The 24,625-nt window shown below is 39.2% G+C and overlaps 1 protein-coding gene across 1 annotated transcript in view; it reads left to right on the top strand.

Annotated features, from left to right (window-relative positions):
* The window catches only part of LOC306833982 (metabotropic glutamate receptor 4-like), a 164,965-nt gene extending 140,647 nt beyond the window's left edge, over positions 1-24,318 (top strand). The window contains exons 7-11 of the mRNA XM_079359682.1: positions 4,519-4,719; positions 11,468-11,604; positions 13,160-14,095; positions 17,755-18,001; positions 21,270-24,318. Coding sequence (XP_079215808.1) covers positions 4,519-4,719; positions 11,468-11,604; positions 13,160-14,095; positions 17,755-18,001; positions 21,270-21,319 — 1,571 coding nt within the window. The 3' untranslated portion in view covers positions 21,320-24,318. The remainder of the gene's footprint in view (positions 1-4,518; positions 4,720-11,467; positions 11,605-13,159; positions 14,096-17,754; positions 18,002-21,269) is intronic.
* The last annotated feature ends 307 nt before the right edge of the window (positions 24,319-24,625 follow it).

Below are 24,625 nucleotides of genomic sequence, written 5' to 3'. Positions count from 1 at the left end.
TTGCCAATGGAAATAGTGAAAAATACAAATGACTTTTCCCGAGTGCAGGCTGATGGCTTCAGACTGTTTCTTCAATACTTAGCCATGGGCTAAATCGCAAAGATGTACTGACCATGACTCTTACCCCTTCGGAGGCTGAAGGGGAATGTAGCCTAAAGTAAAAAAGGAGGTAAAAGTAACAATCCAAAAATCTGAAGAGCCAGAAACACAAATAGTTTGGGATTTTTTGAAATTATTCTAATCAAAAATCTAATCCAAAAACAATCCCTAGCAAGATTAATGCAGTTTACGAAAAGGATAAAAGCAGTTGACTTAGGTTTATGTAAATTGTTAATGTGTTGGCTTATTTTCCACAGAAATCTATGATGAAAAATTAAGTATCATTAGTATGATGTTATTTAAAAAACACTCGCAGCGGCAGTGTGCACGATCCCATGTATTGAGGCTCAGTACTCGCGCGGGCGGCCCGGGTTCGCGTCCGGCCCCGCTCTCGCTCCCTGATTTCTGACTCTGTCCACTTTCCTCCCTCTATAATAAAGGCATAAAGGCCAAAAATAAATCTTTAAAAAAAACACTCTGACCCACCAGGTCAAAGTGAACCACTCGCGCAAAAAGGAACCATCTTGTCCTGCCTTACATCCTAGCACGTTATTGAACAGATCGTCTTTAATGTTCAGAATGACAAATAAAGACATCACAGTGTACATGGGTAATAGAATAAGAGTTTTTTCTGCTCTCTGCCACTAATCAAAGGTAATGATTTGCCCCCATTCACAGAAATATTGAAAGCAAAAGTGTACAGTGTGACCGGGAGCTTCCGGATCACTGTGTTCTTTCATATTCTGAAGGTTAACCTTGATGAAAACACCTCAAGCACTGAGAAAATCAAAAAGATACTGAAGAAAGGTGTCATCTTCATTGACACTGGTGCTTTGTCTGCACAGCTGACTCACCTTCCTGAGCACATTTAAACATCTAGGTAACTGTTAGTCAATGAATTAACCCTTTAAACATCAACTCTGAAAATGGATGCTTGGATAATTGTATAGTCAAACAGTAGTTCATTGGGATACGCAGCACTTTATTGTTGCTGTGGAAACACCAGATGTGATGTCAAAGACCCAAGCGTAAGGTCTGTATCATCCATTCGTATTTAACTCGGAGATCAATTTTAATCAGGGTGGTGGTCAAGTAAAGGTAAAAAAAATCGCTCCCACGATTCCCCACCAACTTTAACGTCAACGTTATTTTTGGGATTGAAAGCCCCCTGGCAGCATAATACGTACTTTGTCTTTAGTACTTACATGTAACCTGAGGGATGAAGTCTTGTGAAACATGTGAATTGTTTTAATTCCGCCGAAAAGAATGGCAACCAAAGGTCTGCCTGACCACAGCAAAACATGTGGACTTTGTAAAAGAGCTTTGTTGGTGACCCAACAGCAAAATCGTCTGAGACATCTTACCATGAATGGGCCAAACATCTTGGTATATTTATGTGTAAAAGTGTGCGAGTGTGTGTGAGGTGGGGGAGGATTCAACTGAGAGAATGTGACGGCCACAAAACAGACAGACTGCCTCCATGGCTCACTTCGCCTGCAGCACACATACACAGAATTCTGGCGATATTCAAGCTCTTTAAACATTCACAGACTTGTCACTGATGGTAAATTGCCTCTTCCAAGCAAGCAAACAGTGGGGGAGCATATAGATAATAACAAGACAAACACAAACTATTCATCTATTTAAAACTAGCACTTGTTAAAATGAAGTGCTGCTGTTGAGAAAAGAAGTGGCTGCCACATGCATCTCGAGAAAACAAGTGAGGGGGGAAAAAAACACAATTCCACTGTATCTTCTACTTTGTGTCATTGGATGTTGTCTGATAAGGATGAACTGTTTGCATTTCTGTTCTTGTGTGACTTGTCGTGCCACATTGGTGAAAGAGATGGTGAAAAGGCTGTGCATTTGTTGATTAGCACTGCGTGCTAAGTAGACTGAAAAAAACACACTAATAGAGTTCCCTTGATGACAGTAAGCAGATAACTTTAATTATATATTTATGTTTAATTATTCGAAATGTCAAAGATACAACAACCGTTCAGTAATTGAAAAGCAGCTTGCAAAAAAAGAGTGAAGCCAATTTCCCCTTAATCAGGCCCCCATTAGCACACCAAATTAACTACAGGTCACCTGTCCCACTTTCCTACAGAATGCGCCATTGACATGAGCTATTCTTCAGCAAGACTGTTTCAAGTTATCCAGTGATGTTAGGGATGTAATAGGGTTCTGCGTATTTTTATTTCCACACATGAGTTGAGCAGAGTTCACATTCAGGAGATTTAATTATTCTAACAAAGCAAAGCAGCCTTCAAAGCAAGCTGAGTGACTTGGACATTCTACAGAGTGGATGCTGAACCTCTATTACAGGGTGTCAGTGTTCGGGTTTCACTTTAATAGGCTCTTCAGATATAGTCACAAAGAATAAAAATGTGTCAAATACCTTCTGTAACTCTAATAATCACTTATCTTCACTGATTCTGATTAGGCCTGTCTTCCAGCTTCTGATAAGCTTCTTCAGACATGACAACACATTTATAGAGAGAACTGTTATTCTTCCAAGAGCTGCTGTGAGTTTAAAATGTGATGAAACTTTCAGGAAGAAATGGGTTTACATTTCTGTGTCGCCATTGATGGAGTTTTAAACTTATTTAGCTGTTGAAGCGTTGATTAATGACCAATGTAGTGAGTGCCAGGGGCAATCCCCCCACTTCTCTGATTACACTGAAATACTATGATAACAATAATGAAAATGAATAAGTCTCATTAACGAGTTATTAGAGAGTGCATTTTTCATGGTCTGTTTTATCAAATCTGACATTTGACAAACACTGGAGAGTTGGGACTCGTTTGATTTCTAATAGCTCTTTAAAGCTCAATGTTAGCAGTTCTGCTTGATAGAGAGACTTACAATTAGAGTCGATTTAATTCAGGTTGGAGCGCTTTATTGTCATCAGCGATTTACATCGTTTTGGATTATTTTGCCTTTTTTTAAAATATTTTTTAAAGGGAGAAATATGATGGAATCAGTATTATTTTACATACAGAAGTACTTTTATATGCTTTAACACCTTTGTATCATTGGGGTTATAAAGGTCTTTAAGTATTTCAGAATATTCCACTCTCCCTATGCCTCAGTAGCTAGTGTCAATTGGAGTTTTTATTTTATTAGTTGACAAGCAAATAATGGCACAAAGAGGTGATAGTCTCAAAAAGGAGTGTGTTTCTACTCTAACAGGCTTTCATTCATTTAGGTCTTACTTTTTAAGTATTTATGACCTTAAAACTGCATTCATGTCAGCTGTCTTTCTCAGCCTGTTCAACAAGGCTTCTGTTAATAAAAGGATGCAGCTGTTAATTGAAACCTTGTTGGTAGTTCACACATTTTTAAGGCTTTAAAACGACCCCAGGTAGGATGAATATACACCCGTCATAACTAATTACATTAATGCTGTAGAATGATTAGGCCTGTATTACTGGTCCTTACACTCCTCTATTTTACTGAGCTAGGGCTGAGGTGATAAGTGCTCAGAATGAGATCTGCTATTTTTCCATCACAGAACTAGATTTATGATTTGAATAGAAGAATTAAAATTAAAAAGCAAACTGAATTTTCCTACGAGACTAAAACAAATAAACACAGCGTGATAACAGTACAGCTGGGGAACTGTGTTTACAACTTACCTTGGGCCATTCATCCACTCTGTAAGAGGTAAAAAAAAAATAAGGGAACTAAAAGGGAGCGGAGTATCGATGACACCGATTTTTTTCTCCCAGCCATACTCTGAGCTCTTGATTGGGAGGTAACATTTGACTTAATGGATATAATAATGAAGACATCACACACACACAAATGAGAGGATCCTTATTATAACATAAGTTGGTTTCATATCAAAGACAAACTTTGCTTCTTGTGTTTAATTAGGCTTTGTTCATTAAATGATGCAACACAGTGTGGAAAGACAAGATTAGGACATGCAACACTAAAGATGATCACTGTGCGATCAAGGATCCACACAGCGTAATAGACAAGGCTGCACGAGGCAGTTTGTGGATTTATTTTAGCGGAGATTGCTTGAGTGATGTCTCGGAGAAATAGTGTATAATTAGTGGTTAAAATGCACAATTCAACGTCAATCTCCAAATAAATGAAACATGGTGAAAAAAAAGAGAGGTTCACAATTGAGCAATCAAGCCTCTTGAAAGGCTATCATTTGCTTCATTTACACATCTAGCAATCATTGTTCAACACTCCGGGTTGACTGTGGATGAGGCGTTTCTCTTCTAGTTATGGTGTTATTCATATCAAAAGTTTCATTTTTTACTGTCAAGAACAAAATGACTCAGCCAGTAAAACAAAGACTTGAACATGTATGGGGTCAAATAACTTGTGATCACATTTCTCTGTACTAGTTCACCATTTCACGTGTTGTAACTTTTCTTTTGTGAATTGTCTTTCAGATCATGAGCGGATCGGGAAAGATTCCTCCTACGAACAAGAAGGGAAGGTTCAGTTTGTGATAGACGCAGTTTATGCCATGGCTCATGCTCTGCATAACATGCACCGAGATCTCTGTCCTGGAAAGGTTGGTCTCTGCTCCAAGATGGAAACCATCAACGGCACACTGCTGCTCAAGTATATCCGGAATGTCAACTTCTCAGGTATGTGCTTGTACACAACTGCAAGTAGTTACTCTACATATGGTGCAATTTGTTCAAACAAAACAATTTGTGTCACTTGTTATCGTAAATGACAACCAAGATCTCGGAAATATCAATGAGTGTGAAACATCAGGTATTATAACAAGCAAAGCAATCATCATATTGTATAGATGTATAGGAAGCTACTTATACATCCTATTTCTGGGCTCACACACAGTGATCTCCAATTATCACACTACGGACCATAAATTGCTCGCTGCAGAAAAAGGAGGCTGAGATCTGTAAGAGCGGCAGAACAGCATGTTTCATAGTTAATACGCAGGAGCTGTGCTTTGTCAGATTTCCTGCCTTATCATTTCAAAAATGTAATGCCCACGCAAAAGATCTGCTGCTTGAAGTTCACTAGCTCTGGTTTAAAACGAACAATAAAAGATTTAAATATACACTAGTCGCTTTCCACTTGCTGTTCTCCATGAATTAGGATTTGTGTGTGTGTGACACTGGCACATACAGACTGTGCACTTTTCTCTCTCTGAAAAGGTCCACTCCAAAAACATCAGCAGAACATCAAATGTAATAAAATCATAGTTGTGATATCACTTTCTGTCTTGAAGAGTTCTACTAGCTTCTGAAGCATAGAGCACACATTTCTGTTAACTTTCTTTCTGACAAGTGACATATGATCCATATTCTCAGACAGCTTGTTGCAGCTTTACAAGTAATATTGCGGTATAGTTTGTCCATCAGGGGAATGCTGACATGTTGAGTTTTAAAAGAAAAATACGGTGCAGGTAGACTTATAGAGGGATCAAATATGGGATTAAAAACTTTAAATACTTAAAACCTAAATATCAATATCAGTATTATCCACAACAAAGCTCGATATATGAACAAAAAAATCCTAAAGCTTCGAATGAAGCCAGAATTATGAATGGATTTTTTTTCTTTTTTTTTCTTTACAGTGATAGACACTGGACAATGTGCAGGCAGAAAAGTCTCTCACAAGGGAATGCAGTAGTGATGACAACAACTTGAAAAGGCAGCTTTGCATTAAGTCAATAAAGCTCAACTGCCATTGAACGTTTATCTGCAATTCTTTGTTGGGCAATATGATTTCCTAAAATCTGTTGAAAATATTTTTTTGTTGTCATTGTCTTCAACAAGCAAAGATGCTTTTAAGGAAGTTGTACTGGGCAGTGTATTTAGAGTCATATACTATATTTCAAGCAAAATAAGTAATAGAACACTAGTAATGGCTGGTGCACAGTATCATTTAAGGATGCTATAGCTATAGACAAAAGACATGCACTGTTTATAATCCTCTGGAATGGATCTGTCCATCTCATGTGAAGCGATCCCCAACTTTCATGAGAGGCAGAATGAAAACGATGCAGGGGTGTTTTAAGACTGTTCTAGCAAATGTGAGACATTCCCACATTACATTTCATCGCCTAAAATGCACTCCATTTGGTTCTGTCTGTCAGCTATGGCCCTGAATAAAAGCAGCTGGAACATTCAAATACAGAATAAGACAGGATAGACAGCTCTGACTCACCTCCTGTTTCTACATAGAGCCTGAATGATTTACACGTTATGACAAATCTCCTCGGCTTACAAGCTTTTTTTGTTCTGTTCATCTTGTGCATAAATAGCTCTGTTCGCTTAATTGTTTTAGACACTGACAGTGTTTTGCCCTCTGTTATTCATATTTAATGACTTCTCTTGGAAATTCTGTCAAAAGGTAAACACTAAAAATTCCAGCTCAAGCTTGTACACAATATTATTTAGCGGGTGGAGGTACAGTTTGATTTAGAGTAGTACAGCAAAAAAATAAAACACATAGAAGAGTCAAGTACACTTTGAAACTTTGATAATTCATTATAAATGTGCAAAGGAGAATCATACATGCTTGAACTGATTGAACCTACTGGTTATGAAGATAATGAAAAAGTACACACAAAAAAAGGTCTAACGGAGGTCAGCAGTGGTGGTTCTAACAACTCGAGGTAATCATATGTCAGATAAGTGGCGTGTCAGGGAGTCGATGCAATCAAACAGACTGTGATGAGAGCAGTTTAACACAGTTAAACCTGCTCTACCCGCATAGATGATTGCACAGTAGTGGACACATTTATTTTGATGACGGTTTCAGAATGTGCTCTTTGGGTGAGGGGCAGTCACGCCCACAGAAAGTACATGACAAGAATAAGAAACAATAAATGTGAAATATATAAGGAAGTTCTGAATGAGGCAAATCTCTTCTTAAAACACACACTGTATATTGATAGATTGTGTCGATTTTGAGAAAAATCTCTTGCTGTTCTGGTTAATAAACACTGTTGAAAGCGTTGTCTTTGCACAAAAGCCTGATGTGATCAATGTTTACATCAACATGACAAGGACCTCTAGTGGCGGTAGAAATTATGTTTTTGTCTGACAGAAAAAAAGGCTAAATAAGCATCATAATGTGATTAGAGCTATGTCGGGTGGCTGTGGCTCAGTTGGTCGAGTCGGTCGTCTCTGTACTAGAAAAGAAGGCTGGGTGTTCGATCCCCAGCTCCTACAGCCACATGTTCAATATGGGGCGGCAGTCGCTCAGTCCGTAAGGAGTTGGGAACCGGCTGGTTCAAGTTCCGAAGCGGATCAAAATACGGACGTTGGGTAGCTAGAGAGGTGCCAGACCACTTCCCGAGCACTGCCAAGGTGCCTTTGGGCAAGGCACTGAACCCCCACCAGCTCAGGGGGCGCTTCCAGTGTGAACCCTTCAGGCATTAATAAAGTGTATAAAATGTTTTTAAAAATTAAAATAAATGGCTCAAGACACTTCCAAGTTGCTACCGCTTCTTCATTGGCGGCGCATAAATGGTTATGATTGGAATTAGTTACTTGTGATGGTCACTTTATATATCAGGTGTAAATGTTTATGTGTGACCTGAAGTGTAAAAGTGCTTTGTGTACTCTGAAAAATAGAAAAGTATGATACAAGCTCAAGTCTATTTACCCTTGACAGAACAAACTGTGGAAGCGTATGTCGACGGTTTTTACAAACCGCCAATAAAAAAACTGTGATCCTTTAACAAGCTTCTCTTGGCCAAGATAAGCTTGGCTATCCTTAGCTAAGAGGTTAAAGTGCCCGAAACACACATATACATATATATATATATATATATATATATATATATACATACACACATATATATATATATATATATATATATATATATATATATATATGCGGAAAAACTAAATGGGCAGTGGAGAGAGGATGTGGAGTTTATTATCTTGGGCACCATAAAGTTCCCAGTATAGTCTGAAGGTCCCCTTCCCTATTTCACATGACATTCTTCTTTTCAAGGACATTGATAATAGTAGTTGTTCAATAAAGACACATTGGAGACTTCACATTTCAAAAGGGCAACAAAAGTGGATTACTGAAATTTTTTTCAAACATGTTGAAGACAGACAGACATGTGTTGGCATTTAATTTCGTAAAAATTGATTGGTTTATAGATTTATGTAGATTCATGTAAAACACCTAAATAGACTTTGGAAATATGCAGGGGAAAAACCTTGATGACTATAATGTAGTCAATGTAACCTTTATTGTTGGGGAAAATAAAGGTTAACATAGTACTTTTCTTTGCAGCAGTTTGTTGTCTACCCTAATGTATATTGAAAGGAAACTCTGCAGCGCTAAGCAGTGACTTAATGTTTCCCTGAAACTCAGTTTACCTGTTCCTGCGTATGCTTATCATGTAACACAGAAAGAGAAAAACAAAAACTTTGGCTGTTAAATTGTAAAGAATGGATCAATTCTCCCAGCACTGGATTGAAGCTTTAATCTGGAAATCTATGTAGCAGGCTTGTGTTAGATAATTAAGCTTAAAGTATGTATGCATTCTTTTATCCATCACGTTCTATTACTGAAAGGCTCGTCAGCACCGAGGCTATTGGGGTTATAACAGGAACATCTTAAAAATCAATGCAGCAGATTACCGGAAACCTGGCTTGCATTTAAGAGTCTTTGGGCTCAGACGAACGGAGAATTTAAAAGGTTTAGTAAAACACTGGGAATATCCATATTATCCCAGTGTATTCTGGGAATTGTTTGTCTGCATCAATGCTGACTAAAGGAAAAAGGAAACCGAGGCAGCTACTACAGTATGAATGTTGAAGAGGAAGTTGATGCCTATTGATGCACGCTATTAAGATGGTAATCCCAGTTATGCTGAATGAAACTGCTAGTGGTTTAATTTAAAATAAAAAAAAATAAAAAAACACATTTGGCGGTAGTTGCAGCTATTTATCGTTTGGACATGTTGTTTTGCAAAGTAAGCTTGGAACAAACAAACCTAATTGAAAGCTGTGTTCAAAGTATGAGTGAAGGCTGGCTGTAACAACAGGTTTCAACATGGTCATTTCAGTGTTTCTGTTTCCATGACGTTTGATTACAGATTGAATTTGGATGTAACTTCAGAGGGCACTCAGCCACAGGGTTATACACTGTTTATGTATAGGGTGGAGCAATTGGCTTAGACATCACTAACAGTGATTAAGCCATGTGTCAAAGGATACGCAGAGATGGGCAGTGGTTTTTGCATACAAGAATGAAGTTGTCTTTTTCTCTGGTCAGACTGATCTATCACACTGGACTTGATAATAGGATTTCAAAATAAAACACACATTTAAGGAGTGTCCCTGGCTTTTAGAGGAGAACCAGACATAAGCATTTTTGAGGTCAGGGTCATAAAAAGGTGGAGAATGTTGAAAAGATAATTAACACTAGCACTGGTCCTTAAGTGTGCCCAATTGAATGGCTAATTAACCATGTAAGGCTTGGCCTCTACTAAGAGAGAGGAAACACAGTACGCTCTCTGACAGCTCTGATGTTATTTCCAAATGACTGCTTTAAAGTTCAGTAGAAAGAATTGTCATATTCTTTTCTTATATTTGAATTAATAGGTTTGGAGCAAATGCATTAGCAAAGCAATGCCATTTATTAACAGCAACTTCATATTACTTAAATTATAAAGCAGATTCCAAAATCTCATTTTGGTGACTTTTTATGTAACAGTTGTTTTCACATCGCTATGGCTAATGGCTTTTAATGCAGTGGAGGTTTTTTTTTACTGTGACATCCTGAAAATGGCTGTTTTGTTTGTTCAAATTAGTCATTCTCAAAGCTCTTCATGTGTTTGCTTTTTTTAAAATAATTAAACAAAGAAAATGTAATTAAAGAACAAATACAAGCACGCTTGGAGTTTCAACTACAGGAGCAGACTCTCACTGCTGAAGACTTCAGTAAAATCTGATTTGAAGGATCAAAAACAACAAATTCACACCCAAAGATACAAACGCAGTGGGTAATTTATGTTGCTGAGCCTCAAGCAAAGGTCATGTTCCCTCACTATGTGAAAATGAAGTTTTTTGATCTTGAATATTTTAAATTGTTCCAATCCGACATGAAATTGCAACAATATTTTTGAACCCAGTTTAGCACAATTTGAAAGTTGTGCAGGGTTTCCTTAAAACTCTGACCTGGTAACTAAAGGCTGTGAGTTTTTGCCTGCTGTGCATGAAACTTGCAAGCGCACGTTAAACTGATCGATTAGAGCAATCAAATTAGTAAAAAAAAATATATATACTGTATATATATCCCACTTAACTCCCTGTATTGCTGAGCTGAACAGGAATATTTTCCTAATTGCAAGAATGCTGGCTGAGGTTCTAGATCTTCCTAAATAAATCAGGATGCTATTAATGCAATGAGAATGTCTGAGGCTTTGATCAGACCTTTGACAAATGCACACAAGCAGAACGGGGAAAAGATGTCTGTTCTCAAAACTACAGTACACAACAACCGAGACTCTGAGCTGTTAAAGGGAACAAAAACTCCAATAAACTGTTCCCTTTATCGTTATCAAAGAGGAGAGTAGGGTCAATACTTGTCGAACATGAACATGAATACTAGACTGGATATGATGCATATCCCTTTTGTGATTCAAACAGCTGCAGTCTTCTCTATTTGATGTTGATCTAGATGCTTATGCAAACAACATCCAAACACTTCCCGCAGGCAATATGAAAATACATTTTAGATGCCATTTAAGTGAGCATTTTTTGTTTCGCACTTTTGAACCCACAATTTAACATGTTGCAGGATTGTTGAATATTGCAGCGAAGCCGGGAGAGTAAAATTTGTGAGCGCAAATAGACAATGATGGGGATGCTATTTATGGGGCTTTCCTCAGAGACACTGTGGTTGTGCTCTCGTCACTAAATCTGTGAATCCTGGTTCTTTCAGAACACAATTTCATAACAAGTTGTGAAGCGGGAATGAGGTTTGCAGGCTTTCTCAGAAACAAGCAGAAACAAGAAGCCGAAGGGCGAGGGCCGGAGACCTCAAAGTGCTAATCAAGATCAGTGGTGTCATTCGTTAGCGCTGTGAGTGGGGACCTCATGGATAACAAGCAATGGAGCAATAAGCAGAATGAAGGAGTGTGAAGTGATGTGGGAACACGAACAGACAGCAGGCCCTGGCCTTCCTCAAAGGACCAGGACAACATAACTGTCAACATCTATTTTGTTTCCATCATTAACACCACAACAGCATTGGCTTGAAATCCCCCTGCAGCCTCATTTCATCTCAGAGCCTTATAAGTTGAAGAGATGTCCTGCTTTATCCAACTCTGCATTACAGCTGTAAGATTACATTTTGCTGTTTTCCTTCGTTTTTTTCTTTTTCCAGGAATTGCTGGAACCCCAGTGGTCTTCAACGTGAATGGAGATGCTCCTGGCCGCTATGAAATCTACCAATACCAGATGACAAGCAACTCGACTGAATATAAGATCATTGGTCACTGGACGGATCAGCTCTATTTAGACGTATGGATGTTTCAAAGGTTTATTTACACATTGCAGAGTATATTGCCCTGACTTTTCTTACTATCAGTGACAGAGTTTGTGCTGGCCGTAACGCCGATTAATCACACCACACTTTGACAACCAGCCATCTACGTTTGGCATATTTGGCCGTTCAGCATTTTGCATTTAGACAAGAAAACCTTTAGCAAAGCAAAGAAAAAACTCTAAGAAGAAGAACAAAATGTGCCCTCTTTATTCATCTAAAGTCTATATCTCTAAACATCCGATTTTCTTTTCCAATCATTATGTGTGACATTTGAATACACTTTAATTTTGCCAGGGGAAACTGAACTTCATTTATTCACCTTCTAATAACTAGTCACTGCTATCACAGGTTTTCTGAAGCATCTTGTTTATGTCAAGGCATTGGTCGATTGGACAGTGTAAATAATAAATGATCTTCTTCCTGGTTGACTTCAGATTTTACAAACAATTGCGCTGACGGACACTGTGTGTGTGTACATCATTTTTCTGCTTAGTGGTACGAACAGGTCCGCAGGAGTAAAAAGACAAGACTTTTTGCAGTAGCCTTATTTTGCCTTCTTAACATCATTACACAATACAGTCATGCACCAGTTTCCTCTCTAACGAATACATATGCATGGAGTGCAGAATCACTAATGTTGCATATGTTTACATCTGTAAAATGCTTTGTTTTTAATGCCAAATATTGTGAGTAACGTGTATGCAAAAAAATAGTTGTTGCTATGCATCATTTATACAACATCCCCTGGGCTGTTGTGATGCACATACTGTAGGTATGATATCAGATTGTTGGAGACATCAAGGTCCTGACTTCCTGCTGCACACAGACCGCCTCATCAGCATTGCCTGCTTGGCAGAAACCTCCAAGGGGAAAAAAAAAAAAAATCCTATGCAGAAAACCAATCTAAACCATCCAGATGTTGATTTGAATAATGGATATAGCTGAAAATTCTCTATACCCTGATGCACCCTGTTTTATTTAATACAGCCTCTTAAAAACGTACCTTGTAATAACAGTAAACAATGTCAGTGTAACAGCACAGGCACATGATACTGCATTGCACTGTGGTGAGACTGCAGAATGTCACAGCTAGACTCCATGTACTTCTCTCCTTCCGTGAGTTCAACATATATCTGAAAGTAATTAAACAGCAGAGCTGTTTCCTGTTTACTTATAATTCCAGGAGTTTGCACAGTGGTGTGTTTTTAACAAGACTTTAGCTTTCATGTGGGAAATATCCTCTCTCTTGTTTGTTCATTCAATCATTCACGTCTGTGTGTGTAAACTAATCTAACCAAGTGGTGATTACATTGTGTCTTCAAGCATTTTGTAGCACACTGTTTAATATGTAACTAGTGGAACAATAAGTAGTAAATTGTGTTCTTGTTGTTGCTGGGTTGGCTTGTAGCATTACTTATTTACATTGTTTGGGATTCAGGGGTGGGAGTAAATTACGTTTTTGTATGGTGTTGTGGAATAAATTGGTAAATTCTGCACCTGTTTCTCCACTGTTATACGTTTCCTCCCCAGACAAATGAGATGCAGTGGCCAGGTGGAACACAAGAAGTCCCATCGTCCATATGCAGCCAACCCTGTCGTCCTGGCCAGCGCAAGAAGACAGTCAAGGGGATTCCATGTTGTTGGCACTGTGAGAACTGCGATGGTTACCAGTATCAGGCAGACACTTACACCTGCAAGATGTGCCGCTTTGATTTGCGGCCTAATGGGAACCACACTGGCTGTGATCCCATACCCATTGTCAAGCTGGAGTGGAGCTCTCCATGGGCAGTCATTCCTGTTCTCATCGCCGTGCTGGGAATCATGGCCACTCTGTTTGTGGTCGTCACCTTTGTACGCTACAATGACACACCTATTGTCAAGGCATCGGGTCGAGAGCTGAGCTACGTGCTGCTGACTGGGATCTTTCTGTGCTATGCTACAACATTTCTGATGATCTCTGCTCCTGATGTGGTTATCTGCTCCCTGCGCAGGATTTTCCTGGGCCTGGGTATGAGTATAAGCTATGCAGCGCTGCTTACCAAGACAAATCGGATCTACAGGATTTTCGAGCAAGGGAAGATGTCCGTCAGTGCCCCTCGTTTCATCTCCCCAGCCTCACAGTTGGTCATAACCTTTAGCCTGATATCAGTGCAGCTCCTGGGGGTGTGCATCTGGTTTGGTGTCGACCCATCACAAGCCATCATCGACTATGAGGACCAGCGCACAGCCAATCCCAAAATGGCCCGCGGGGTTTTGAAATGTGACATTTCAGACCTGTCCCTGATCTGTCTGCTGGGTTATAGCATGCTGCTCATGGTTACCTGCACAGTCTACGCCATCAAGACCAGAGGGGTTCCTGAGACATTCAACGAGGCCAAGCCTATCGGCTTCACCATGTACACCACCTGCATCGTGTGGCTCGCCTTCATCCCCATCTTCTTTGGGACTTCACAATCAGCAGAGAAGGTAGAGGGTTTTTTTTAAATGTGATGGATGCATGCTCAATATTTCTACTATATAGCTGTTGATTTAACACATAATGACCTTTGCAGGCTTGTATAGTTTATACAAGAAAGTCAATCATGACAGCAAAGCCAAATAAATTATTCACATGTTTGATGTCAGTTGTTTTTCCTTCCCAGTGTTCTTCATTCTGAAGAAAATGGCCTATTCCATTTTTTTGTTGTTTTTGTTTTGCTCTCGTGTTTATGCAGCTACTGTTCATCATGAGATGATGGGCTTTGTGCTTCACTGTGAAAATTACAAAGCTTTTACAGTCAACTTACTTGAGAATGATTCACTCACCTCAAGTTTACTTGGATGTGTGTTCTTTAATTGTGTCGTGTACCGAGTAGTCAATCACCGCACATTCATCCAGACAGAAAAAAAGATAATGCGTCTTTGTGAAGTAGCATAAAATTACTTTGGCTGTTGATGTTACTTGTCAGAAGAATGTGAAGCATAAATTAGCTCTTAGGAGAGCACATACAGAGCTGCTAGGAGTATTATAGGCTATAGCTTTACTCAATGAAACTTAGAGGCAGTCTTAGAAGTATGGGAATAGGTATTAAATGTATGGCGATGGATAAGTGTGCATGGACATTAGTCACAACACAAACTGAGAGTAGAAGCCACAGTCTTTAACTTTTAGTTGACAAAGCTGTGCAGGGAACCAGAGGCACAATCGTGTTCTTCTGAGAATTTGTTACAATTAGAATAAGAACAAGTGTGCGTTTGGAGACAATGTATCCTTCTAAATCACTCATTTTACATTATGATGACTGATTGCTCATTCACAACTTTTGATACAACATAAAGTAATACTGGACAATTTATCTGTAAACATTTGCACAGTTTCTCCTCTCAGTGTCAACCTGATAAGTTACAGAGGAATACAGTTTCATGACAAAGAGTCAGAGGAAGTCAAAGAGTGTTTTGTTATGTTTTAACCCTTTCCTTTGCTACCATGTTCGACACTGTAAGGAAAACTTTTCGTTTGATAAAATGCAAATACATTTAGATTAAGTTGCTGCTGCTCAAGATTAAAAACATGTTGAGTATTTTGAAAAGACCTCTGAAGCTTCCGAGGTATATCCCGTCAACTTAATCGCTGCATAGAATGACTTTATTAAGTGTCACTCGGAGGGATGTAGACAGTTTTAACAGTGTGGCCAATAAATGAGTAACTCCTCCCTGCCTATAAACTCAGCCGGTGGTGCAAGGCAGCCAAATAAAATTAATCTCTGTTCTACACTCAAACCTCCTCCGGTGAAGATGAGACTGATAAACTGAGGGGGGAAATCCTTCTCTTCTCACAGGGTTTCAAGTAGAACCAATTGCAGTTCAACGAGATCAAAGAATTGTTCAATCATAAAGTCAAAATGAACGGAACCATTAAATACTGTATGAAATGTTCATCAACCAATTAAAACACACCCCTAAATCTAACACAATAAAAAAAGGCATTGACTTTTAAATACACAACTTTACAAAAAAAAAAAAGAGCTTTATACAACCAGATCAAATAACAGATGTTACGTAAAACAGTAATGGTGGCTTTCTAGTATTCAAGAGTCCCAGTAAGCCTTGACAGTGTTACAGGCACTCAAACTGCAGCAGCTACTGACGTCATTCATTTCTAAACCTACACCTCTGCTTTTTCTTCCGTGACGTTAGCAATTGCTATTCTTTCGTTTACATTCAGAAAATTCCAAGCCAATATATTTTGGGGCAAATGTTTTGGAGGAGCCAGGGAAATGTGTTAACATGCTTTGCGTGTAGGTTGGGATGGCTCTGGGAGCTGCTGTCTAGACGAGGGATTTGATGCTTAATGACTAAAAAGGAGCCATGCAGCATCAGAGAAACCTCATAATGGCTAAGCCTGCTGTGGTTTCGGTCCCCAGCCGTGTTCCCTCACTGCGCCGATGGAGCAGATTGGCAATCATATCGGCGTGTCAGGGAGAATTTATGTCACCAGGGCCCATGGAAGTGGACAAGGGTCTCGGCTCTCCTCGCAGAGTGACTCCTCTCTGTACTCCAGAGGGGGAGCAATATTGTTCCGAACTCACCCCAGGCCACGTGTAATCTTCTCAGGAGATTACAACAGTCCCCCTCCATCACCGAGGAATGCTCATGTTCTGCTTGCACTGTGATGGTATAAAAAGCCCCCTCAATTCTGTTTTGCACTGACATTTTTGACCGACATGGCTTTAGGAGGGTAATTAACAGAGGCCTCTCTACAGTTACAACAAAGAACATTTCTCAGTCACTATAGGACAGCTCGTGTAATCGATCTTATTTTGAACATCATACCGGTAGTATGATATGAGAGCATGTCGTTGTTTTACACACTATAAAATGTTGATCACACTTGGTGTTCATGATGCTGTAAAGACTTGTACAAATATCTACGAGCATCTCGAAATGAGAAGATGAATGTTGCACAGGCTCCCGTACAAACAATGTGTGTCATGATCCAATGTTGGGAAACGGGATTCATAACTGTCGACATGCGAGTGGCTCAAGGCGCTGTGGGCTAGTCCCCGTGACAAGCGCCTCAGTCATTTGCAATGTCTGCAAATGTAACGTCAGACAACACCTCCAGCAAATCTCTATGAGGGATGTCTGCCAGCTGTGATCCCACTCTACTTCTCTGTGCTGTTCATAAACGTTTAAGGGACCTCAGCAGTTTTCTGCGAGAGGATGGAGTAGGATCACGAATCAAAAGTTCTAGTTTTCTTCCAATTTTAATCTGTGCACGCACGGCTCCAATGTTAAACACTTCATTTGCAAGTGTCACGATCACATATGATGGACCTATTTTATTCTTTACTGCCACTGCGCTGACTCATTTTCTACATCAACAAATCAGAGATGGACTGCGCCCGAGTTCGGGGACGATTATCATAAATGAAAAATCACTGGCAGGCCTTTTTTTATATGCTGTAGGATGTTTCTCTCTGCTCCGCAGTGGTTGCCTCGAGCTATATATCTGCTACCCAGCTGTGAGAAGCAGCTGTCACTGGCTTCAGAAAGCACACAATCCGTATGCTGTTGTTGAAAACCTCGGGGTAAAAAACCTCCACACGCACACTACATAGACACCCATCGGGGGGGCACTTCTATTACTTGTACATCGTAAATAAACAAACAGAGCAGTGACAGCAGAGCTCAGGAGTGATGAACCCAGCACATTACAGGCTCCCGCATGATACACACAGGAGTCTGTAAACCATCACTGTGTGTTAAAATGTTGTGATTATGTGATATAAAGAAAAGTTGTCCTCCAGAAGAAGCTGTGATTTACATGAGTTTACCAAAGTAACGCATTGTCTGCTCGATACGACTTTAAAAGCCTCAGCAGTCGATTGAAAGTAATAAATGCTCGTCAATCACATGCTCCAGAAACAATTCTTCTGCCTGCAGCTTTATTAGAAAGTCAGCTTGAAGAATAAAATATCTAAATGAAATGTTCTTTTGTGATCTGTTTTCTAAATGTGCAGTCTTTAGGTGGCTCAGACTTCATTCAGCCCAACCTTTTAAAACTATAACATCAGTGTCCTTTGTCCAATGAGGCTTCAACAAATGAGTTTCTGTGTGTGTCTACTATCTCTTTCATAATACAGATGTACATCCAGACAACAACCCTGACCATCTCTGTTAGCCTCAGTGCTTCGGTCTCTCTGGGAATGCTGTACATGCCCAAGGTCTACGTGGTTCTCTTCCATCCGGAGCAGAACGTGCCAAAGCGCAAGCGCAGCCTGAAGGCCGTGGTCACCGCAGCCACCATGTCCAACAAGTTCAACCCCAAAGGAGGCCTGCGGCCAAATGGAGAGGCAAAGTCTGAACTCTGTGAAAGTTTGGAAACACAAGGTTGGTGTCATGTCTGAGGTAACAAGAGATAGCAAAGAAAGAGATGTTACAGCCACGCTTGAGCAGTAGCTGATTTGATGCTGATGTATTGAGCTGTTACAGTGTAAAATAACAGCAGTAATGGAAAACGCTTCTAAAATAATTAACTTCTTTTTATGAGAACATAATTGATGGCAGTGTTATTTTGCACTTCAGCAGTTCGGGAAATTAGTAAGCCTTACATGGGCATACAACAAATTAGTGTGCCAACTAAAGGGATGTTGTACAGAGGTTTCTTTTTGAGCATGAGCCATTGCAGATGACATTACTAAACTGGGTAAATAATTACAACCTACTGGAGTGAATTTACCAAGTAACTCCTAAGATTGTTTTTGCCATTTTTAAAGATCTATCAGGATAACTTATATTAAACAATATTTGTTTTGCTCAGGTTTCCTTAGCAGAAATAATCCAAAACAGAAAGCGTTAAATAAGTAAATAACTTTCCCGTTTCATCAGGATTTAAAAACTGTCACCAAGTACACCTCCATTCTCTCTCAAACTCTCACCACACTGGAGTCGCGAATCAGGCGGTGTGACAAGGTGCCCACACTATTCCGATTTTGAAAGAGAGAGGACAGGGATGGGTTGGAAATGAGTACATTTCAATCACAAACATGAAGTGTACGAGTAGGCAGTTCCCTGTGTGTGGGCGGTCTTAAATCCAATCAAGCAACCCAACATGTTCTGATTGCTGAAAGTCCTGGTTGTGTACCCTGACAGGCTGAACAGCAATAACATGATGTGTATTAGGACTGAAAAGCCTGTGCCCACACTTGCATTTCTGCCTTTTTCCAACCTCTGAATAAAGTGGTTGTATCGTCTCCTTTAATAGAGACGTGCTGCTTCTGGTTTGACCTGTGAATAACCACTGCTCTTTGTGCTTTATGTGTCAGACTATGGTGAGGGAGGGGACCCTTGTGAGGGACTTTAGACAGGTAACCTGATGAGACAATAACTTTGCCCTTTTGTACTCTGTAACCACTTTAATCCTGTTAATTTCTGCTAATGTTCACCACACCATCCATGCCTGCGGAAAATATGCACTAAAGCATCGTGGCTGCTCCTGGCCTGAATACAGCCCCCTCAGTGATTCGAGGCAGTAATCACACCCTCACACGTCCAACCTTGACCAACACACATGAACTCGGACAGCGATTATCGGTTTGTGCTGTAAAGTGGCCCATCAGCATGGTAAAACCTGTTAATGCGCGAAGATGACACCACTCTGCCTGAGTGCAGGAGACAAGCGATATGTGTCCCATGTGTCCCCTATAATTTGTTTCCCTGTTGACAAAGGAAGAAATTTGCGGTAATGGGACAACAACAACAATAAGAGTGAACAGAAAAAGACAGATGGGTCTTCCTGCTCCAATTCTTTCTGGACCACCTATTCTTTATCTTGGCCTTGCAGCACATACATATTCAAATAAGGTTCATTTATCAATGCTTCTCTTGGATGAGATGCTTCGGATGAAATGGTGAGAATGCCACCTCCCACACACTCAGACACACACACATGGCACTGACAAATATACAGAAACGTTCACCATTACACACAGCACTTTTGCCCCCACTCAGGCTTTCAGCTGGCTTCTGATTGGATTCATCCCCTCTGACATATTCAATCAGCCAAGGCTGCTGTCGGCACATTGGCAGATTGGTAGTTTGATTACCACCACCAAGCATGCTCGCTGGGGACAGTTTTATTTGAAAAAAAATCAACACAGTCGCACACTATGACACTTGCACAGGGGCATATGTGTGCATAGAAGCATGACTGCACACATACACGGCTCCTGTATGTTATTAGTCATGTCTGACCAGCGGTTTGGGCTTGTTGCGCTCCCCGAGGTCTGCCCTCAGGTCATCTGTCGTATCTGTTTTACTCACAGCTGATATTAAATTCCCTGAAACATGAAACGAATTTAAAAGAATGATGAGCACTTTTATCAAACATTGATGACAACACTTGTGGTGCCAAGTCAGATCACATACTGCCTTAATTGATTTTAACATCCTGAACACCGAACAATTCAAAGTCTGTATGCACTGACTGCTGCATGCTCTGCTTGGTGCACAGAGAGATCTCAGGTCTTTGCATGTGGTGGAAAAAACTTGCATTTGAATGAGTACAACTGGACATGTACCACCATTGTGATCTGCTTGGAGACTGTCAAATTCACAATTTAATGACATGATCAGCTGCGAGCAAAATACTCAGACAAGTTTCCCCTGATTTAATGAGCAGTACTGTAATAACAGGTACTTCAATTGATGTGAGTACGTCTCCCACAGAGTATGAGTCTGATTGCATCTGCATTACTGTCTTGTCAAATATATCATGATGATAATGTTCCAATGTCTGCATAATAAAAATGTACAATAATCGACAGAATGACTCAATTGCCACAATCAAGTGCATTCCCTCGACACTCAAAAGTTTTAAACACATTTGTTTTACAAGTCAAATACTTGATCACCTAATTTATTTTTCTCATTAGAAAATTGGCAGAAGATTATTCAGACACATCTGACCATTGAGAACTGTTTTAGTCATATATACTTGAATGTAATGGGTATTAATTGTGATTATTATTTTGTTCAAGTTTCTGTATTTCTTTGTTTTATATCATGGGGGACTAAATTTCTTTGGATTTTTAAGGTTGGTTTGATTAACAAATCAAGGTTTAGGTGTCATTTAGATGACTGATAATCTGACGCTGATATAAAGATCTGTTTTCGGCCGTCTAAGTTTGATTTCATATGATCCAATCACCAGCACCATCAATGTCATTTTAGTCTGATTTAGATCAGGGTGTAAAAATTATCGGAACTTCACATGTTCCTCATAGTACATTTAAGATGTTAAGTGATTGGTTACTGATTATTTAAACAGATAAAATAGTATATAAAATGTAACAATCATACAAACTTAATTTTTATTCATTTTAAATCTTGCATCAACATTAGTTTATTTTGAATCCTCATGATAATTGTACTTTTTTCAGTTTTGACACATTATAATTTAAATGAAATCCAATAATATAGATATTAGTCCTTTAAAATCAGTTTCTAAATTGCATTTTGCTGTGATTGGTTTCACCTGTGCTGGTTTCAATCTGGCCTCCAACATGTGCACTGGATGATTGCTGCCTAAAGCTTCATTGAGTCTCGACCACTGCGTTTCCTAACCCTTGCCTTCTCTCTCCTGTGCCTTTATTTACAGCGTTGGCCTCCAAGCAGACATACATAAGCTACAGTAACCACGCCATTTGAGAAAGAGACGAACTGTGGAATCGGAGTGACGGCCTGCCTTGGGAGAACTCACCTGATTATGGGAATACGAGGGAGATACTTTGAAGCATCTAAAGCGGAGAGTCCTGGGGTGGAAAGATGGGAATTTGTCATTCCATAAACAGAAAGGATGTCTTATTTTTCTAGTGAATCAGGAAAAGGCTTGAATGCCAAATATGAGGAAATTTAAATATGGAAGGAGATTGGAGACACAAGGGAGATTGGACAGTTAAATTTCCTCTTCCCACCCTTTCTAAGGCACATGTGAGCGTTGAGTTGTGACGTTTCCAGATGCAGGCTGAGGGGAAACAGCTGGAGACTACAGTACGTTTTCCTTCTGAAGTGTATAGCACATGATTTCAGTTCTCTCTGAGGTGCTTTTTGTCTCATTTCAACAAAAACAAGACAAACTCGGTTGAGTGGATAAAACAGTATGAAAATAAAGTCATTATTTTTGGTTACTGGTATTACTGGGGTTGAAAGCTGCAACTGTTCATGCCTTATTACAGTACGTTAAGTATTTATTTTATGAACTAACCATATCTGAAAAATCGCAAAAATAAAGCAGTGGGTCATCCCAGATTTTTTGAATAAATGTTTCATAATGATGATGATGACGATGCAATCATCTTGACAAACCAAGTGTACAGTCCCAGAGCATGCTTGTGGGAGCATCACGTGTACTGTGCTGTGTTGTCAACGTCTATGGAATGCAACATTTGTCATGGTTGTCATTCACAGTGGAGATGTCATAATGGACCATTAACCACTGGGTTACCCTCTGCTGAATAAACGGTCATTTAAAACACTAAAGAAGCAAAACTACAGACAAATCGCCATGGAATACCTTTTATATTTTACACCACATTCCATAAATGTCAGCAAGGATTTGAAGACTCATCGACGCATACTTCAAACATCCCCGATTTATTGGCCCTTATTTATCATGTGCTTGTTAAAGCATTTTCAAGCTCATGCCATTGAATGGTTTCGAGGAATGCAAGTTTCAGGGAGAGCAAAAAAACATCTATCATAGCCTTGGCTTCTTTGTGTTTTCTATAGGCGCACACCTATGTTTAATGTCAAGAAATGTAAAATAGTCATATCTTTTAAAGCAGTTGAGTTAAAATAGCTTTATGTTCTTTAGATTTATTCACTCAAAGCTTGGTTTCTGAAGTATACAACAGCACATCAGTCAGGTGAGCTATTTTTAAAACTTGATGGTAAAGTATGACAGATCAAAAGGACTGTTTTCCACAGGGATCTCCTGTGATTTGTGGAGGATGTACTAGCATTCTGTGTTGCTCACAAAGACTGTTTCCCACAGACCTTCTTTTGGGTCATGAAGTTTTGAAGCTACAGTGGAATTGATTAATGAGAGTTTTAATTGTATTTTGGGTAGAAAATTAGGCTCACACAGCTACTCAGCATGAAGGCCCATTTGGAGAAGGTGCAAGCTCCCTTTCATCAAACAGCTAAAATGTTCAGAGATAATTAGCTTGATGACATGAAAAGCATTTCCTCAGGAGTGTTGTACCTTTCAATGAGCAACCCTTTTAAGGCTAATGCTATAGCCTGCAAGGATAGGTTTGTAACTTCCTCTCCTTTTATTGGAACACTATTTTAGTTAACATAAGAAAAGTGACTTCATTAGGCCAAAGCGGGCTTTGTTAAAATTAACATCCATAAAACAACTGGGTCGCCAAGACTGTGGATCCCACTGAGAATGATGAATAAAGGCTGCAGCTACATGCAGCTTTAAGCTTTACTGAGGGAATTTGGGGTCCAAACACATACTGATTGGTTGAGTCTTTAGTTATGCTCTGACCAAAAGTGACTGCATTACCTTGTAGAAAATTGGAAAAGAGTTATTTATACCTGGATTTAATTCCAGTTTTGAAAGAATTTGTTATTAAACAGCATAGAATTAAGAAAAATCTGTGACTCATGAGAAAAGGCCAGTTTATTTTAAGTAATGTTCATCAGGTGGTCAGAAGCATGATTCCAAGAAATTCCACGTTTAGCAGACGAGGAATGCGCAAACAGTCAGTTCTCTGTGATGATCATAATTCATGGTACCACAGGTTTGTTAATCTATGTTGTTCCACCACTTGGGTTGAAAAAAAAAAGAAATTGCTGTTTCTTTCCTCTTAGATACACATTTGATTTTACACAAGGTTTATTTATACTCTCTTATCGTACGTCGAGATGATGGATGTACTGTATACTTTGAGTGCTTGATAAATAAGGGCCAGTGCCTTCATTCTGTGCCTCATGTCCATTAAAATACATCTGCCATCCTTCCCATGGATCCTTGGTGTTGTTTTTGTTCCATAAGGAAAATGGACTCTGTGTACAATTAATATAGGATATGTAAACTCCATTTCTGTCTCCAGTTGCTAAAGTATTTTCTCATGAGCAGTAACTCTGGAATTTGTCTCATTAAATGTTATCCTGAGAAATGCAAAAATATGTATGTTGCATGTCAAAACTCATAAATCATGTGAACAATTTGAGAGGAATTTATCCAGAAGGAAAACTACTGCAGAGAATTATAAATGATTAATGTTGTGGTTGAAATGATTCTCTCAAATCAAACAAAAGGCTAGGGTGTTGCAGCAAATGTTTTCTCATCATTTGATAAAGTATTGTTTGTGGGATTGTTTGTATTTGTGAATATGACCATTTCCTTTTGTGTTCTTTTTGACACAGCCCCCCTCCCCTTTTATTTTTCTAAAACACTTTGTCTGTGTTACAATAGAATAGTTTAAGTGACGACTGAAATTAAATGGCAAGTTAATGTACGTTATAAAAATGAAAGATCATGTCTGCTTTATGTACTGAATTATTTAAAAAAAAAAATACAAAAAAGAATTACAGTGCCTGGATATTTATGAATTCTATAGAGAAAAAAATAAAAATATGTAGAGCATGTTCATTTTTATACAAGATATTTCTAATTAAAGACTGTTTTGCTAATAATGTGTGGATGTTGTTTTCTTTAAATCAAAGTATGTTTAAACTTGAAAAGTAGAAATGAAAACCTTCTTAAAATGTACCAGTGACCTGTTGTGCTGTGTATCTCTGGCATATGTCCCATCCTGAACTTAACACTGAAGCTGTTTAGTTTGTAACTTTACATGTGTCATTGTTTGGCTGTGGCACAAAGATGTAAAGTTCAGCTTTACTAGTAAAGTGACATTTCCCAAATAACCCAAATATTTTCACAGAAATGTTTGTGACAGTGTTGTCTCCGAACAGATAATTAAGTGTTGACTACAGTTAATC

This window comes from Symphodus melops, assembly GCF_947650265.1.
Source record: "Symphodus melops genome assembly, chromosome: 13".
Taxonomy (NCBI): Eukaryota; Metazoa; Chordata; class Actinopteri; order Labriformes; family Labridae; genus Symphodus; species Symphodus melops.
Note: the sequence above shows the minus strand (reverse complement) of the source record. Positions and strands in the feature narration are given on the sequence as shown.